Below are 20,376 nucleotides of genomic sequence, written 5' to 3' on the forward strand. Positions count from 1 at the left end.
ATGCTGTGTACGAGTAGCCTGTGTTTAAATGTCATCATTTGGTCATTTCAAAACGCACCACCCGAAAAACTGGGCGCCATTGATGGGGCCGTGAAGGGTTCCAGGACCCCTTAGTACATCATGTATTTGATCCAACTAGAAATCACCCAAAGGGACAAAATCAACCAACCAAAAAAAAAAAAAAGCTTCTTAGTGACTGTGCTGAGAAACAATGAACACTTGTCCATTGAGACTCAATTTGTTCAGTATAAAAAAAAATACATAAACGGAATATCTTAACCAGAAAGGCAATCACATTTAACACAAAAAGCAAGATATAAAAGAAGAAAAAGGGCTAGAAATACTTTATACATGCAGCAGTTGAAGAGTAATAACATACTTTTACCTCGTCCGTATGGAAACCACCGACAGAAACATATTAGTTTTAGTGTCTTATTTTGCTTCTGTGTTGAAGACAGCTGTTGTATTTCATGTCTAATTTCTCCCTCCTTCCGTCTCATACAGAAAACTTCTCCATTCACAGTTTGAGTATTTACAACAGTGTTCATTAGTGTTCCCTGCTCCGTTCAAACAAGATTAATACCACTTCAATCAAAAGCGAGGCCACATGCCCAATCATCTTAAAACTTATGGAAAACTCTGATTCAATACATTGTGCACATTTTATATAGATGACAGTATTCTTAAATAATAATAAAAAAAACAATAAAAAAGTATTTTTCTTCCTTACACTACTTTTTTTTCTGAGGAGAGGCAGAACAGATAATCAGAAGAAAAATATTTTCAAGAATATCCCATGTGGTATAGAGTTTAAAAATGGCTTACTATATGTCTCAATGGATTCTCTTTAATATATACAAATAAAAGATGCATCAGACAGGAGGTCCTGCGTACCATCAGTCATTCTTTTCCTTTAGTTTGCCGTGTCCAGTCACTTAAAACTGACATTCCAACTACGTTGGTCAACACGTAAAGGCACTGATAAGTTTCATTTCATCAGTGCTGATTTACATGACAAAAATAATCAAGATTTTTTTTTTTTTTTACTTAAGGACTAGTGGTTATGAATGGCAGAAAGTGAAAGAGGTTTGGCAAAGTTAATGCTCCATTTGGTCCCAACAAAATGAAGTCAGGTTGTTGTTTCCTTTCTTGTGATTGTTTGTGACCATGCAAATAAAGGCAGCGATGATATGCACATAACAGAAACAGACAGGCCATTCACACACACTCCTCCGCCGACATCAGCAGAGGGTTGATGTACTCAAAGCCTTCAAACTCAGACTGGTCGATCTTCTTTACAGCATCACTGGGAGGGAGACAAAGAGATAATCAATCAGTCTTAACTGCAAGAGCACATTTAACTCACTACGGCTTTCAAATAGAGAGCAGGCTGTAAAAAAATTTCCTGGAAAACGGCGGTGCGTGCAAATGAGGGAATCCTGTTCACAGAACTATAATGTGTCATCAGGCATCGTAAATTTAATATTACTTCCTGATGAAACCTGCATTTTTGTGGTAAAGATCTGAAGCAGATTAATGGCGCCTGAGGTCTGATTCAGAAAGCTTGAGGCGTGACACAGACAGATACACATGAACAGACACTCACTCATCGTCAGGCGTGAGCTGAATGGGTTCATTGGTGAACTGGGCATCAAAGTTGTCCAGCCCAAACTCGCCAGAGATGTTGGGCTTGAAGGGTGGGACCACTTGCTTCTGCTCCATCTGAAATACAGTTAACATGAGTCAAATAACAACTGTGACTGTGTCATAAAGCAGTCTCACATATATATAAAGAATATTTACACAGACACACACACACATAGTGTCTTCAATGGTTTCTGGAGAGAAAAAAAGCTTTTTTTTCTTTTCTCTTTCTTAATCACACTCAGCAAGGATTTAATATAATATTTAGGTAAACTGATCCTTCCCATGGCTTGTTCAGTACTGCTCTTATTTTTGCCTTAATGCTACAAATCTAACAGTGGGGTCTGCCACAAGCCCAAGATCTGCTCCCCCTGCAGGCTGCCACAGGCACTGCAGCCTGTCTGAGAAGAAAGTGTAATCTGATCCCTTTAAACTGTCTGACAGCCACTTCTCTAGTGTGTGTGTTCACCCAGACCAAACACGGACAAGAGGTCACCGTGTTCGTCTGAGTCTCGTCTGCTGGTTTCACATCATTTAAACCTGCCTCACACATGATACAGTTCACTGCCACAACCCTCAGACCAAAAAAATCAATGACTTGACACCTGATCACCTCTATTATATCACTGGCCCTAAACGTGATTGTGTTTGTCACGATACAAACATGAACCACTCAAAAATGTGATTGTATCAGTTAATCATTGTATCCCATTAGGTTGATTATATTTCATATTTATTTATCTATCCATCTATCTATCTATATATATATATTTGATTTGATTTAGGTAATAGAAGTTAATTGATAAATAAAGTCTATTTATGACATTATTTTTGAAAGCATCCTCGCATTACAGCATTTTTACACAAGTGCCTAAAACTTCTCACAGTAGGTTTCTTCAGTCGTCTTCGACTAATTTTTAGGTGAACTGTACTTTTAAAAGCTAACGTTCCTGAAATGCTATATGAAGTGGTAATAGCGCTTGCGTCAAATTACACGAATGAGTAATCAAATGGATAGTTTCTCAAGGTCATAAACAACACTTAATAGTTGTTCAGGCTCCAGTAAGTCCTCTGTTTAGTTTCACTACCGTCAGGCTACAGCAAATGACTCATGCTTCCGCTGCGGTCTCAAGTCAAAACATCCAATCACTCAGATAAAGGAAACAGATAGCAGTGACTCACAAGATCCCAGTCTACATTTCGGAAAAAAGGATGGCCCATTATGTCTGCAAAGCCTGTCTGAGGATGACATCCGAGACGTTCCTTTGGCTCCTACAAAAACAGTGGGGGAAAAATTCAAAGAGAAAAACAGTGAACAGAGAGACAAAAACAGATAAAGAAAGTAGAGAGATGTAGAGTGAAAGAAAAAGGTAACACAGAGGTGAGGAAATAAAGAAGAGAAACAATGATTAGGACAGCACTATAACAGGTCCATGTGACAAAGACATTAACATTGATCTGTCTCGTCTGCTTTACCTTGTTAAGGAATCCCTTTAGCACGCTAGCTGCTTTAACCGATAATGATCTGGGAATTCTGATCTGCTTCTCCAAAATTACTGCGAATGAGGAGCAGAAGAAAACATGAGATATACTGAGAGACATATAAAACATTTTTTGAAACACTCATGCATCTGTCATGTACCTTGGAAAAGATAATCTTCTGTGTTTTGGTCAGGGTTATCAGAGCTGCCAACTATGTCAAAGGGTGACCTTCCAGCCATCATCTCAAACATCAGGACGCCCAGTGCCCACCAGTCCACACTAAAACCTGAAAAGTAAAGGCACACACAGAGTTGCACATACATCATCCTGAGGCTTTGAAAGCTTAGGACTGACAACAACTCAAATGGCAGAAAGTCATGAGGTAGACACTAATAGCAATAAAAGGGTTAAGCACTGTGTGCTAGCACACTTAGTTGCCAACCGAAAGGCTTGGTTGTGTGTGAATTGTGCTTACCGTAGTCTTCTCCTCTCAGAATCTCAGGTGCAATGTAATTGGGGGTTCCACAGAAAGTGCTGGTTGTGTCTCCTGGTCTCAGTCCCTCCTGCATACAAGATGAATTTGAAGCCAATGAAACATTCAGGCACACAATATGACTAATGATGACTTTTTGATGGCCAATGCCGAAATCTTAGAGAGGAGGCTGGCCGATGTAAAGCCCATAAATGTATATATCGCAATATTTAAAGATAAACAAAGTCTAAATGCAATGCAATTTATATTTATTTGTCATAAAATGTACTGAAATAATTAGAAATAATCTGGAAAAAAAATGAAAATGATTTCGTAAAATAAACAGATTTATACTTTAAATATCAACTTCTTAATTAGGTACTAATTTTACAAATAAAGACATTTCTTAAACATATCCAGCAGTCATTTGGCATGTTTGTGTGCAAGTGTAGGTAACATTGATTTTACATACAGTACACAGAGAATTTGACATGAAAATTACATGGTGGTAAAATCAATGTAGTATAGATCGCTTTGGATTTGGCATTAAATGTATATGGCTCTATATATGTGTGTGTGTGTGTGTGTGTTAATATATATATATATAGTGTGTGACTAAAATCCCATAAGGAAATCTGACATTTAATCAAATCTTTTTGAATACATTTCTGAAGAAAACCACAGTATTGCTTCCTGCTTCCTGATGCTAGTGCAGGGGTAGGGAACCTTTTTTTTCTTTTTCTTTTTTTACCAAAGAGCCATTCTTTCCATTTGTGGTAAATGATTTTTCCCAAAAGAGCCACAGCAAAAAATTATATAATATTTTAAAGAAAATATTAGTATTTCAGTAATAGTAATAGTAACTTTATTAGGTCCATAGACAACTAAAAACAAACAAATATGCAACAAACAATAAATAAGTTGCAAAATGGAATTGTTTGTGCAGGGCTTTCACTGTGAGGTTGAGTTACCACCGGAGGAGCATAAATCCTCTTCAGAGTTCTGTGTGTATGTGTGTGTACGGATTTTCATATGGACATAAATACGACACATTTATAGGACATAAAATGTCTCTGCGGCAAAAGCGTCTCTTGGCACAGCAGTGCACCAGTTTCAATAAAAGGATAAGTTTCAGTCCAGTCACTTTTTTTTTATATCCATTTAAAAATGGCTGTTGTAAAAATCTTTCTTTTTCACCATTACCACAAACAAGCTATGTAGCTGCTTGAATCAGAGCGCAGGAGCTCTAGGTTACCATAGAAACGCAAGTGGTTTGCCATTAAAGGGATCATGAATAGAGAAATCAAATTTTCCTTGATCTTTTGACATATACGTGGTCATTGTACTATAAAAAATATCATGCAAGTTTCAGAACTCAAAACTTCCTTGTTAGTCCAAAAACTATAATGAAACCAAGCCGCCAAAACGTCTTGTTTCGGATTTTGTCACATTTACGTCATGGCCGTCTCTGCAGAAGAAAATCAAAACCTACTTTTACATCATTGCCTTTTTAGCCCTGCCCCCCGATTCACGCATGTCATGTAGTAGTAAATACAACACAAACACAGGATTACTCCAGCAACAAAACCATAGAAATGCCACTTATAAAGCATATGTAATACACATTAATGTTTCACATTGATGGCAAATGTTTCAACTATGTTACGAGATATATTTAAACATCGAAACTTTTCAAAACAATTCCATAAGTGTAATGGCGGGGACGTTGAAAATTATTTTATTATGCAAAACTGTTACCCAATCATAGCAGTGTTTGAAAGAAAGGGTCAAAAACAGGATAGAGAATAGCTTATTTCTTCTAAATTAGGATGTAAAAATCTTGATAACATAATAAGTGGACCTCATAGAATAGTATACTTTTTTTTTTTTAAAGTTAATTAGCCCTTTAATTGCTGTTCTGACATTTGCAAACAGCACTAAACACGCACTTTGGCCGTTACAACCTGAAATATTATTATTCTGAACTAGGCTGTACAACAAAGGAATTGTAATTTGCTGCTTTTTCTTCAGAAGGCTGATCTCTAGTGATGCATCTCATCTTTTATCGATCATTTGTTGGTAAAGGGTGAGAGACCTGGAGAGCCACATGATTTTGTCAAAGAGCCAGGTGTGGCTCACGAGCCATAAGTTCCCGACCGCTGTGCTAGTGTGTTATGGGTGGTTGCCAGGGCAATGAAGTTGCTCCATGAAGTTTCTAGGGTGTTGCTAGGTGGCTATTTACTGGTTCCAGTTTTTGAAAAATTAATTAAAAATTTCCGTCACTGTTTTTACTGTGCATTTTATAATATATACATGGGGGTTTGCTGTTATATTTCTTGTTTTAGCTGAGTGGGCGTGGCCTTAAAGAAAGCACAAACTACATAGGAGCGCTCATTTTAGCTATTTATGAAAAAATTTGTGCAAATGTATGTTTGTTTTATCCGTCCTATATATTGTATTTATTGATTCATTTTAGATCTTGTTCTTAATCATCTTGTGTATCTATTTGTAAATCATGGTGAGGCAAGGGTTAATTTTAAGAAAATGGTATGTTCCAGTTATTAAGCGGGAAAATGTGTGTGTATTTAAGGCAGCCATCATTAGTGGAAGGGAGGATTGAAGGACGGATCATGGTTTTAGAGATTTGAACTAGGATATGGAAGCACTGTCTGAGTGCACCGAAACTTGGCCCTCAGATCCTGTTTTTATTTCTCTTAACCATATTTATTTGCACCTCCGCTTTAATAATCACCTTTTTGGACTACAAAATCCCTCCCGTTCTTACATCATGGTGTGATTCTCATGGTGAGCGGGTCTCTAATCACACTTACCTTACACATGCCGTAATCAGTGAGTTTTATGTGTCCCTCTGACTCCAGCAGAACATTGTCCAGTTTCAGGTCCCTGTAAATAATGCCACGCTCATGGAGGTAGTTCAAGGCAAGACTGATCTCTGCTGAGTAAAACCTGCCAGTGGAAAGAACAAAAGAAACAGTTAGTGACCTAATTTGAGTTTCTGTTCCTGTGGTGTGTCTTTCAGACTAATGTCAGTTCCAACCACGACAGGCTGTTCATTAATGTTGAACTGTGTTACACACTAGATATCCTCATACCTGGCATGCTCTTCCGGAAGTTTTCTCTGTCGCTGCATGTGGAACATGAGATCCCCTCCATTCACATACTCAATTACAAAGAATAGCCTGTGAAAGGAAAGCATTAAATAATCATTAGCCTTCACCACACAAACAAAACAGTTCACATTAAACTGAAGGGCTATAATAAGAATGGCCAGAGGACCAATATAAGACCGGTTTGGGGCGAAAGTTGATTGAACTTTTACTTATTGTTTTCAAGACTTTCTTTCATTTTTCATTATTCAAAATAAGTCCCTTTGGATAAAAGCCACTGCCAAATGAGTCAGTAAGATGCCAGGTTTGGGGTCGTGAAAGTAGTCTCTTATGCCCACAAAGGCTGAATTTATTTGATCAAAAAGACAGCAAAAACTTATATTATGAAATTTAATTTAAAATTAACCTCTCAAAACATATATCCTACTGACCCCAAACCTTTAAAAGACAGTGTATATGATGTCTTGTTTTTATTATTATAAATTTAATTATACAGTATAATTATATAATATATATTATATCCTGATGATCTAAAAGTGTGAGTGCAGACAGACCTGCTCTCTGTCTGGAAGCAGGAGTGAAGTCCCACTAAGAAGGGATGGTTGGAAGCCTGCTCAAAAACATGCTTTTCTGTTTGAACCCAGTCAATATCCTGAAAAACAAACAAAACACACACACACAAAAAAAATCAATCTCCCATTGAAAAGCAGAGCATTCTTTCTGTCAGTAGGGGAAACATTTAGAAGGACATTCAGGAATGTATTGAGTCAAGGCTCCTCACAAGGCTAAAAACTGATAAAGATTTAAAAGACGGGGGCACCAGGTCTTCCCAAGGAGCTGCTCCTGGATGTGAGGAGACTCACAATGGACAGATACAGAGTGAAAAGCTAGGACCTTTCATTGACAGCCTGGTAAAAAATACCTCTGACCGTGAGACACGCTTAAAGAAGCACTGCGGGGCCAGTAGAGATCAGCTGCTATTATTGACCATTAGCTGCTGCTTTCAATTCATCACACAAGGCTAAAGTGCATCTAATCAACGTTAAATGCCCACTTCATCAACATCTAGTCATCTGCATGCGTGTACATCAACACATCCTGGAAAGATTAGAGCCAGAGGAAGCTCTTTGCTTGTTTTATTCTGCAAAGTCAAGACTCAAATAACTTTAATCTTTCAGCGATTTAGTGTCAGGAGAAAACACTTCAAGTTGTGAAGTGTCAAGAGCGGTTTCAAACTAGAACAGAGTTTGTTTGTTGGGTGTAACAGTAGTTTCATAAGGGTAGTCTGGGATGTGGTGTATTAGAACTTGGTATGGTTCACAACGGTTGTGAATGCAATCTGATATACTGTATTGTCCCGAATATAAGACGACCCTGAATATAAGACGACCTCCCCTTTTCAAGATGTATCTTTTGGAAAAAGGCTTTTTGAAGACCACATCTTATCTTTTAAAGACCTTATTTGAAAATAATTTTCATATTACACATTTTAAAAAAAATTTATTTAAGTAAATATTGGTAAAATGTACCAACACATTCCGAAATTAACACTTAACTTAAAATAACCTGAAGATCTCATTTAGTAGATTTCACCAAGACTATTTTTTGACTTCTCACTTTTTTATGTACAGTAACAAATGCTGGCATATAAAAAAAACACAAGTGTTTGATCTGCATTACCTATCTCATCCAGGGGGGATATGAATGTTTTTTCCTTAGGCCAATCACATAGCGCTGAAAAGACAGCAGTTTCTCCCTGAAGTTGGAGGGCAAGCGCTAATCCATTACGCCGCATCAAAGTGGACGCTTTCTAGGATATTGACAGGAAAGTGCTTCAGTACGTAGCCGATATAAGAAATTATGGGTCTCGATGGTGGGTAAGTTCAGCTTTTTGGCGATATCCAGTGCCTTCAGCTGAATGACGGCTCTGGTTATGGGCACCCCCTCATTTCTTTTTACGGATACGTACTGACACAGTTGCCTGTCAGTTTCTTCGAAGTGGCCACTTTTACCGTGATAAGATTTTCTTTGACTTAGCATTTTTAAGACTGTCTTTTTGGGCTCGCCTTCTTCTAACATTACACTGACACACTGTAATTTTTGGCTGCTTAATGTTTGATGACTCCACTGCGTTTTAGTCAGTCCTGGGCGGCCGTGGAACACTCATTTTACATGTATTTGGCGCTCCCTATTGTTGCGGGTGTATTATTGACATGTAAATGTTTAGACCCCAAATATAAGACAACCTGATCTTATATTCAGAACAATACGGTAATTCATATAATGACATATCAGTGGCATCTTTGCATGTTCCCGGTGTATGAAATGTGAAATGTCACCTCATCATCGTTCACGAGCTCCTTCTTCACCACCTTCATGGCGTAGATGCGCTCTGTCTTTTTGAGACGCACCAGCAGCACCTTGGCGTAGCTGCCCCTGCCAATCACTCGGAGCAGGTCAAAGTCTATAAGCCCCAAACTGGACACAGCCTTCCCTGACTCCCGACTGCCCACAGCCTGAGGGATGGATGAGATGCATCTTAATAATATATATATATATAAAAATAAAAAATAAATAAAAATCACCCTCTTCTTTCTGGTTTACATTTCTTAATGCTCTTCTCTGTCCTTTCCCTTTGTTTATCGTACGATTTCCCATGACTGCGACAGAGGAATGCGAGCCCTTAATCAGATGCTAATGACCCTGATAGAAGGTTACTTTATTAGCTCCACTAAAGGAAATCAATAGATCCTGAATGGACCTTGTTGCGTACACCCCCATCTCCTTCTCTGAGTGACAACTCCAGCCTGATCATCGGTCTGAGAGTGAACAACTGAAAGCTCATCTAATCAAACACACAGTTCATAATGGTCCCATTTACACCTTATGTACACATGTACTAACATTCATTTTAACCACTTTAATCAACAAGTGGAAAGTGTGATCTGATTGTTCAAACCACATTTAATAACACATTTGACAAACACAAGTGATTGGCTAAAGACAAAAGCCAATTTTGTCCCCCCCCCCCATTCAATATGACTATACAACAATAATACAATCATTACAAATTTGGGAAGATGGTTAGCGTGTTTTGGGTTTTCAAATGCACATTATAAGCGACCCAAACTCACAGCACTTGTAGAGGTGGAGTTAGTGAGAAGTAGCATTTATTACTTACCTCATGCTCCTCTCCCTCGTGATTGATACTTTCCGTTGAGTTCTTTTTGTCTAGAACTGGAAAACAACAATGAGAAACGGGGAAAGTCATCACTCATTAATATTCATTAATATACTTATACAAATCTGATTCACAAGCCTCTAGTCTAAACCAAATCAGGCACTTTGATAAATAAACCACTTTGAAAAACAGAGGGATTGAAATTTATCTGACCAGCACTGTAACTAAACCAAGAGCCTGTTCACGTCATTAATTCCAACAAACAAGCTTAATCTTGTGAGAAGACTCACGCCTGTAAGCTGCTCAATGCATTAGTCTGTTTCAGTGCAAGCACACGCCTAATTACTAAGGGAAAACATCAGCTTAGCCCATCCAGTCATTTAAAACCCCTCAAGATGAAAATCAGTGGCATCAATGAGCCATTATAGATTTTAGTGAATCAATTTAATGACTTAATGAATGCAATAACTCAGAAGAACATTGTTTAACACCTCTGGATTACATTACTTTTTAGTTAGTGATGTTGTCAACAACAAAACACAGGGCAAGTTTATCTGCTTGACTTTGGCTTTTTGTTAATGGATCTGTGGGCAGAATGTTTATACAGTTATTCATGACCTCTCGTTCCAGGTAGTTATGGAAATAAGGGACATTTTTCAGTTCAGTTTCAGAAAAGTATACCTTGAACATTTATGTTCTGACCAGAAAAAAATATATATATTTGAAAAGTCTGGGCAAGGCACAAGAGTTTGATTATTTTGTGACCTGAAGCAGATCAATTTAAACTCAGATGGATAGCCTCAAAAGACACTTATTTTTAGAAAACTGATTGTGAGTTGAGTTTAATTGAAATCTCAAAAGTGCATTCTTTCCTGAAAATTGATTTTATCCTCTGCTATTCAAGTACAAAGAGGTAAGGAAAATGCAATAGACGTGATGCATGTGTGTAGTGTATGACAAATATAGATGAGAGCCTACTGTACCTTGATCAGCATGCTCTGATGGACTGGACCCAGGATCGATTCTTCCAATCATTGGGTCCTAGAAAAATGGTAAGAAGATTAAAGCTAGAGATAGATTGAGATTCATAACGTTATTAGCAGTAATAAATTAAGTCTACTACACACAATCTGATGTGAATGACCTTCATTCACAAAGCTTTCCATCCCTGGCATGTCCATTAATAAATGGACATGCCAGGGATGGGAACCTTTGTGAATGAAGGTCATTCACATCATTTAGCTTTTTTTGGCTAATATTTTGGCTTATTTTATCTGCCAATAAGAACGTAGTACTCTCAGCTCCATTTTATATTAAATCCATTTTAGATTTAAATGTATTCCACAGAAAATATGTAAGGATGCAGATTACTAATGACTCACCTGTATTACCTGTCTACCACACTCCACTGTCACCAATTTATGGCATTTCTTATGAACCAGCAGTTTACAGTTTATGCACTTGTATCCCTGCCTGCCCAGGCCCCAGATACGATCTGTGCAGATGGCACAATGAGCACGCTGTACAGAACAGAAGGAACAGGAACATTAAACCATACTAAACACAAAAAGTCACGTGCATAATATTGAGACAAATTGTGTAACGTAATAGGTGCCAGAAACAATAAAAACAGCATTTTTGTACCCTATTAAAGCGCTTGGCTTGAAACGCATGTCCACTGGCATAGTAAAGTTTCCTCCAGCGTCGAGCTCCACGCCGGTAAATGGATTCTGAGTGCAACATTTGAGTCATTAATTAAATCTGATATTAACCAGTTTATACTCCATCATTATAACCCAAAATGCATGTTTTCCAGCACTATGAAGTGCAAAAAACTAAATAAACATTATGACCTAAATGACCCAATTATAAGTATATCACAAGATGCACATACTGTCTTCTCCAGGACAGGGCATGCCAGGCTTCTCAGGTATACACGGAAACACTGTGGAGAGAAAGATAGAGACTGTGAAAAAAGCACTGACAAAAAGCTCCAGTGACCTCTCTGTGACCTCTCCTCATCTGACAGTGGACTTTGGGGTCAAAAAACAGAGTTTGTCCAGGCCTTTGTGGAGAGTGGGTATTGACGGACAGTTGGTTGGGGCCTTTTTCTGAAAGCCCTTGGGGCCAGACATCTCCTCCTCAGCATGACTAATTAACTCACCCAGCAGGCAGAACAATCTATCTCTGTCAATCACTCCCTGAATCCTATCTTTGCTGTCCACTAATGATCCCATGACCTGTATGATGCCGTAGGGTGTTATAAATAAATAAATACATGTACCTAAGTCAGAACATCAAAATGTGGAGCTTCGTCTGAGCTCATTGGCTCAGGGGCTTAAAAGGATACGGGTGTTATGACTAACTGTGTATGATGTGACAAGTCTCAACAAGCTGAAAGCAAAAACCGCTGTGCAATGTGACACAATCACAGCTAATCAGAAGATTTTAGACCAATGAGATTTGAGACTCGAGATTCGAGCGGTGAGCGAATGAGGTATCTACATACATATATATATATATATATATATGGTTTGGATAGTTTTGTGAAGTGTGTTGATAGCTTAATGAACCATCTAATTTTAGTAGTTCTGTTGCTGGAGTTGAACTTTGGCAGAAATTGCAGCTTTGAAAAGCTAATTTTAAACATCCCAAAGCTTAGGCCGTTTCAGAATTTGTATTGCTTCTGTATTGTTGTTGTCTTTAAGTCTGTGCATGACCGTGGACTCTGTGCATTCTTTTAGTATGGTGGATTTAGTACACATTTTGTTTAGATATAATGTGGTTACTTGGGAATGTTGTTTTTGCAACAGATCCTGATTGCATTGACAAATATTTTATTTTGTAAAATGTGCGGTCAGTACCACCGTTCCCTATACACAGATACAAGTGATTGTGTAATGTTATAAAATGTGATAAAACGCATTATCATGAATTCCAAAGATTAATTTAAACACTAAACCTCCATCATGAGAAACAGAATCCAGAAAAATTTAAATGGACACTAATTTGTTACACTATTTTTATTACTTCGCTCTTAAATGACAGCACACACCTAATATTCCTACTGTTGTCGCCTTGTCGGTGTCATTAATATTAATAAAACAACAAGATACAGCTTTAACCAATATGAAACTATATTTAATTTCTACAGTGAACAAAGAGTTATTTTACATTTAGGTTTATTAATTTAATTTATTAATTTATTAATTTCTGTACCTGAATACTACTGTTAAGGTGATGATACACAGGGCAACTTTTTGAGCAATGTTGCCGTCAACGGGCAACCAGATGAGACAAGTCCCATGACCGATAAAAATTATCCAGATAGAAATGTATTGCCCATTTTCAATGGGAAAGTGCCCAAGCAACAATCGCTCGGCAAGATTGCCCAGCAACATTGCTCAAAAAGTTGCCCTGTGTATCATCACCTTAACAGTAGTATTCAGGTACAGAAATTAATAATTAAACCTAAATGTAAAATAACTCTTTGTTCACTGTAGAAATTAAATATAGTTTCATCTTGGTTAAAGCTGTATCTTGTTGTAACTTTGTTGTTAACTCTTCTTGTAACTTTGTAATTTAGTATTCATCTCTGCTTGTAATTTGTGTATTTGTTCTTATTTTATCACTGACTGTTCACTTGTTTTAATAATAATAAATAATCATTTGTTAAATTTATATAGCGTTTTCTGGGTACTCAAAGCGCTTTACATGGAAGGGGGAATCTCCTCAACCACCACCAATGTGCAGCATCCACCTGGATGATGCAACGGCAGCCATATTGCGCCAGAACGCCCACCACACACCAGCTTACTGGTGGAGAGGAGACAGTGATGAAGCCAATCAGTATATGGGGATGATTAGGAGGCCATGATGGATAGAGGCCAATGGGCAAATTTGGCCAGGATGCCGGGGTTAAACTCCTACTCTTTTTCGAAAGACATCCTGGAATTTTTAATGACCACAGAGAGTCAGGACCTCGGTTTAAAGTCTCATCCGTAGGACGGTGCTTTTTGACAGTATAGTGTCCCCGTTACTATGCTGGGGAGTTAGGACCCACACAGACCACAGGGTGAGCTTCCCCTGCTGGCCTAACTAACACCTCTTCCAGCAGCAACCTAGTTTTCCCAGGAGGTCTCCCATCCACGTACTAACCAGGCTCAACCCTGCTTAGGGTCTTGGGCTACATGGTGATATGGCTGCATTATTTTAAATAATGTGTTAGGCTAGTAGTTTTTGATGTAGTATCGAAGAACTTCAAATGAGCTTTAAGTAATAAATGAAAAGCAAAGCATACCGTGAATAATGAGCTCTGAGTCTTTGTTGAGTTCATAGAGACGTAAGGCCTCCTCCAGCTCCAGCTGCGAAGAAACGGTGCACGGATCCCCTGCAATGACAAGCCCAGTGAACACTCACTGGAAAACTCTTTACCAAAGACATCAGCATAAGCAGCATGAGCATACCTGACACAGCAAAGAGGAACAGAGAGAGTGAGGGAAAATTAAAGCAGGAAACAAACGAGTCCCTGTTAGCATGCTATGATTATAACAATGTTTGCAGAGCATAAAGCAAAAATCTATTCGTTTTTCACCATGAACTAGTAACAGGGCCTGTGGCGTTGTCCGAAGTTGACATCAATCCTGTTTGTCATCTAAAGAGCAGCCTGTGGCACAGACTGTCTCGGCTTGCGTAGACACACGGCCCTCAGTCAGACATCACAGCAGAGGCAATGAGTGACGCTGGGCATCAGTGCCAAGCCTTGTGCAGACAGAAGGGATTAACTCTTCACCATGACGGCCCTCTCAGATCAGCTATGCTAATGAGCAGTGTGACTCTGGGCTCAGCGTGGAATGGTGAAGATTTTGGTATTTAAATGAACGTTCTTCCATCTCCATTTCCCATCTCGCATGACTAATGCAGCAGTTAATCATCACACACAGTCAATCTTTCCAGCATAAAACCTGCTCCCTGCTGTGCGCTGCATTCAGATTCACTTTATCCTCATGTAAAATCCATCCATTTTATTTCTGCCAGTGGAGTCCAGGGTAATTTTGAGACTCTAATGCAATCTGCCAAAAGTGGGTTCACTTGTAATATATAAAGTGCTAGTGCAAATTATCTAGGAATTTCAGCAGAATGGCAGGGGGGAGCTTGTTGCTACGGTGACAGTTAGAGGAACAGAATGAGATTTACACCTGGTATTATCATCTGTATCAGGGGATTTGATCACAAGCAGACATCAATAAACACAAGTTTAGTCTTAGACATTTTGTGATTACTCAAAAAATTGTTACATTTTTAACAATTAAACAAATTACGTGCATTTCCATCAAGTTGCTCGAACGGATGATGGTGGTATTGGTAACCTAGTAACCAACAGTAAATAAAACACCATCAGTGGAAACAGCCGATTAGTCACATGGGTTTAATGTTCGCTACGTCAGAATTTATTTGGCAAATGACTTCCATCTCCGATTATTCGCATTAACTCTTTTTCACACAAGTCAAAAACCACCTCAAGCGAGCATAAGAACTTTCTTGCAAAGGGATTTTTTTTTCACAGAAATTTGGAATTTCCATCACTCGTTTCTGATGTGATATTTCAAAATGTGCATTATAAAAACAGGGTGATGGAAACATAGCTAGTGAGTGTGTCTAAATGTGCAACATTAAGCAACAAATAACTCAAAAAACAGCTCCTTCTACAAACCCTAAACTTAAGAAAGAAAACAATTTTTTAACATTGAGTGAAATAAACTTAATGGGTAAAAAGTTTAATTAAATTAATTATTATTTATTAATTTGAATTAAAAATCAATGTAAATGCACTGATTGGTTTAATTAGCAAGTCTTGTGTTTAGTCATGAAATCAAAGAGCCTCAATGAAATCTGATCACAAGAGGTCACGGGAGGCGTGTTAATACCTGGTGTAAATGCAATCTGTCACGGCTGACTGCTTGTGATCGGATCACCTGGGACAGAAGTTAATACCAGCTGTAAATAGGGCCAGAGAGACAAACACAAATGAAATGGCAAACCTTCTTCATCAATCCATTTCATGGTGAAGAGCTGGTCATTGTCCATGGAGCACATGTCCCGCACCTCACTGCACAGCCCCTCATAGGAGATGGAGGGCTCGAAATGTGTGATCATGATGTCCCTAAAACAGAAAAAGGTGACATTAATTCATGTAATAGTTGTAGAACTGTTGAGTGTACCATTTCTTCAGCCATTTTGCAACAATTCATAAACACAAACTAAATACTATAAACAGACAATACGTGTAGAATATACACTGCATGAAGAGAGAACAGGAATCATTTCGCTTAGTTACAAAGCAGTCTTATGTAAAATGGTTAACACAAACATATTTACACATTCCCTGAAAAAAAAAAAAAAACTAATACACTTGTGTCTTCAGTGGCTCAGATGCTGGGAGTAAATGGACAACAACTGAACTTTTAAATTTAAGTTTTTTAATCAGGTAACATCCTTGTGCTACCACACTAGCTGCTCTAGTGAGGAGATTAACATGGTGGACTGTGTGCTGCTCACTTAGGGGAGAATCGAAGCTAATAAGCAGTACCTAACCTACTGTGACGTCACACTGGGTTGTAGACATGAACAAAACAAAAAGGGAGTGGGATGATTTTACCATTATAGGGTGGTTGTGTACACACTGCAGACACAAAATTATGCTCAAAAATCCCTTTAAAACTGATGATAAATTTGGGAAGCCGTTCTGTATCCTTAAGTCTGGTAATTATAAAAATCTAAACGCATTCAAAATGCTATCATTTTTCTTTTTTTTAAAGACCAAAAGATGAATACTGTGCAGCAGGAGTATCATACAGTGAGTTTGTGGGAAGCTGTGTGTTGAATTACTAGCACATTCCCATAGTAGCACCCAGCAGCTTATTTCCCTTTGTTTTCTACTATGTTCACACTGTTTTGGTTAATTATTGACAGCAGGGGAGTCCTTCCTGTCTACGAGCCAGCGCGGTGACCCACACATGCCACAGAGACTAGTGGGAGTACACACACCACCTTATGACGAAGGAGATCACAACGCTGATCTGATCTGATCTAGGACCATTATGATGAAGCTACTGTAAGAGAGTTAAAGGGCAGCTCAGTGCTTCCTGTGATGCATATCTCTGACATAATGAAAGCACTGTGTCAGTGAACTGTGCTTTAGTTAATATTTACAGAGAGATAAACTACCTCTTACTGTTGCCTCTTGCAAATGATATACAATTATTTTGGCACATAATTGACAAAAGAGGAAGATGGATCTGTACCCCACTCTCTTAGTATGAGCAGATGTACCCTCAGCATCACTGATAGGTGGTGAAGCCACATTACTTCATAGGGCAAACACGGATCAGCTCACACTCCCTTTAAAACAGCATACTGAACACACACTCATTCCTGCTGTCAAATACGACTTACAAGAACCTAAACACAATTTGCTGCAAACAAATTTAAACAAGTAAACAAGCTCACAGATACAAAAATGAAGAGGAAAAATACACAAGGAAATAAGACCAAACAGAAGGTGCATTAAAGGGATTGTTCACCCAAAAATGTAAAAAAAAAATTACTGTCGTTCCAAACATGTATGACTATCTTTCTTCTGTGGAAGAAAGAAAAAGATAATAGAAGAAAAGATTTTGAGAAATGTCTCTGTTTTGTGTGTGTGTGTGTTTTATTGGTCACGAAAAATGTTTAGTTACCAACATTCAGCAAAATATCTTCTGTTTGTGCTTTTTTGCTGCAACTATATCTGCGAGCAAACCTTCTGACGAATTGTGATAAATTCAAATATTAATCTCGACTATATTGGTTGTAAGCTAGATTAGGTAAAATAAACCATTCAAGTTGACATTCTGTTTATTTGTGCTTAAATAATATATATATTTTTTATATATATATATGTTATAATTTTTGAACAAAATAATTATTAGTTTAACCATCATCGTGCAGCCCTACTGCAGAAGAAAGAAAGTCATACAGGAAAGGCCTAAGGACGATCAAATAATTAAAATATATATATTTTGGGTAAAGTATATAAAGTCAGATGACCATGACAAACAGCCAGAGCACTGACATGAGCTAAGCAGGACTCTTATACGATGCCAAAATGCACAAAGTAACATCTTTACTGTATTCAAGATCCATTAAAAAATTGTTTTCAGATTAGAGTTGCAATATAGGTCAAATCTTCTAAAAGACTTGTTTATTACAGTCATACAATACATCACAGAAAAAAAACATGGATGACTGCCAGAAAGAGAGACAGAAGATAAGGCAGAGAAAGAGGAAGAGGATTATAAAACCTGTGAATTTCATCTTTGCCAGGCTTCAGGGGGTTTTAAACAGAACATAAAAGGTGCAGAGAGTAACATGTCCTTCACTCTATTCAAGACTGTGCTGCATTCAGGCAGAAACCTGCCATTAAGGCCTCCACACACCAAAACAAACACCCTCTGATTGGGTCTATCATGGCCACAATAGTAGTTTTGGGGATTGAAACTGGTTCAAAGATTGGCTAAAATGACCTGCTGAATAACAATAGAAACCAGAGGGAACACACATGAAGGGACAAATGGTGGGTTTCAAAATCATCCACACCCAGGAATTATGTGCTACTATTTTTGTACAGTATAGGCCATCTGTTAATGCTGTCTCCATTGAACTTTTCTTAAAAACCTAAATAAAATCAGAAACTGAGCTTTCAAAAACAAAGGATTGCACTGTGGGATGATTGGTTTCTTTGAAGATTTTCACATACCTGAGGCCAGTTCATAGAGACTAATGACCGTGGACCTCTCAGTTCCATACAACGATGATAATAATAACTATTATCAACAAATTCAGCTGGAAGAGAAACCTATTGAATCATCATGACAGCTGCACACACACACACACAATAGCTCTCTTGGGGAATGTGAATAGGAATCAGTCTCCAACAGGTCTGGCACAAGATACTTGCTGTACAAGTTTTTCAAGTGCATGACAAGCGCATGCGTCATCATGAATGGAACACAGCTCTGACTGAAAACCATTCATACAATGAGCTTTTTTATTCACATTAAAGTAAAATATTTCAATAGCAACCCAAGAATTGTTTCCCTAAACAGCAAGAGGAATAACTAACATTTACATGTTGTTTTACCTCCCATTTTACTAACAATTCACTGTTCTCGCTTAGAAATTTGCTTAAACCGAATATTCAATGAATAATGTGATGATCTACATTTTATGTTCATGACACATAATACTCTTTGTATACACAGTTTAATTTTAACTTTTAATTTTATCATAATATATGTGACTTTACCTTCACCTCCCTTATACCCTACCGTCATATATAACCACCTAAATGTGACAGATAGCAAATGTTTTAAGACAGGTACGTTAGACATATCCAGCTCCATGACAGGGGAAGCTCTCAGATGTAAACAACACTTCATAAGCCATCATTAGATTAACTGACAAACAGTACAAAAACATATAATCACTTTTTGTATACTATTATGAGATAAAGAAATGACTGCACAGCTGTTTTATTGGAGTCGGAACTTCTATATTGGAACTTCATCAAGAGTTTTGTTTTGGGCTTAGCTAATACTACTAGCTAAATTAGCTGGCTAATCATGTATTTGTGTAACGTTATATCCCGAAACTGCACTATTAAGAGGTCAATTTAAGAGTATAAGTCTATCGAAACATCTAAAAAGACAGCACAGCGTCTCACTGTCTACTTACCCTCTGTAGTATGCTTTTACCCGGACCTGGTGCGGGTTTTCTCCGGGGTGGGACATTGTGCTGTCCCGCAGCGTAGGCATTATTATGAGCTCTCCGTACTCCGGCTAGCGAGCTAACTTAGCTAACGAGGCTAGCCCGCTGTCGTGACGAGAAAAAACAACCTGAGTTAGAAAACTGGACTTATTACTTGGACCAAAATAGTGTTGGCCCCAGTGGTACAACCGGCCTGTCTGAAATATAACTTGTAAAGTTCTGACAAAAATTAGTCTGACTACTAGAACTTCTGTGTCTGACGGGAAACACTCCCTTCTCTCGCGCAGCGCGCAGGCCTCGAGACGGAATGATCCAAACAGTGGAATGTGGAGGGGAGATGATGGGGATTTCCAACAAACACATTACACATTATAAGCGACTGTTAGTATCAGAAATATTGTTTGTCTAGATCGTTTAGAGAATGTGCAAATATTGAACATCTGCGATATAATTAATGTTTTAGTATTGTGTGGTTATATGTTTAAATGGGATCGGTCGGTTGGATGGGAGCGTCTGGTAGCATTCCGATTATACCACACAAAGTTCGAAGAGGGTGGAGAAGACGAGCATCCGAGGAAGTTAGCAGCATCCTTTTCCATGTCTAGAAATGAGTAGGGATGGGATTCATGAAGAATTTATAGATTCTGTCTGGTTCCGATTCC

The 20,376-nt window shown here is 38.2% G+C and overlaps 2 protein-coding genes across 2 annotated transcripts in view; one reads left to right on the plus strand and one right to left on the minus strand.

The window, feature by feature from the left end:
- prkci (protein kinase C, iota) lies at positions 1-20,260 on the minus strand. The gene is made up of 18 exons (XM_079877744.1): positions 19,682-20,260; positions 15,949-16,070; positions 14,208-14,297; positions 11,802-11,852; positions 11,552-11,637; positions 11,290-11,427; positions 10,891-10,948; positions 9,908-9,963; positions 9,066-9,242; positions 7,281-7,378; positions 6,712-6,798; positions 6,430-6,565; positions 3,602-3,689; positions 3,287-3,412; positions 3,121-3,200; positions 2,827-2,916; positions 1,607-1,722; positions 1-1,306 (listed from the first exon to the last, which is right to left on the minus strand). The coding sequence occupies exons 1-18, from the start codon at positions 19,759-19,761 to the stop codon at positions 1,219-1,221; spliced, it is 1,767 nt and encodes a 588-aa protein (XP_079733870.1). The 5' UTR covers positions 19,762-20,260; the 3' UTR covers positions 1-1,218.
- LOC307162442 (polyhomeotic homolog 3) overlaps positions 20,253-20,376 on the plus strand; it is a 13,092-nt gene continuing 12,968 nt past the window's right edge. The window contains exon 1 of the mRNA XM_079877721.1: positions 20,253-20,325. The gene's annotated coding sequence lies outside the window, so the exon portion shown is untranslated. The remainder of the gene's footprint in view (positions 20,326-20,376) is intronic.

Source organism: Squalius cephalus, assembly GCF_949319135.1.
Source record: "Squalius cephalus genome assembly, chromosome: 7".
Classification (NCBI taxonomy): domain Eukaryota; kingdom Metazoa; phylum Chordata; class Actinopteri; order Cypriniformes; family Leuciscidae; genus Squalius; species Squalius cephalus.

Excerpts from the sequence above, each read along its gene's own strand:
- prkci (XM_079877744.1), bottom strand. The coding sequence starts at position 19,761 with ATGCCTACGCTGCGGGACAGCACAATGTCCCACCCCGGAGAAAACCCG. Across the intron at positions 16,071-19,681 it reads GTAAAAGCATACTACAGAGG|GGACATCATGATCACACATT; the intron begins GTAAGTAGACAG and ends TTTCTGTTTTAG. Across the intron at positions 3,690-6,429 it reads CTGATTACGGCATGTGTAAG|GAGGGACTGAGACCAGGAGA; the intron begins GTAAGTGTGATT and ends TCTTGTATGCAG.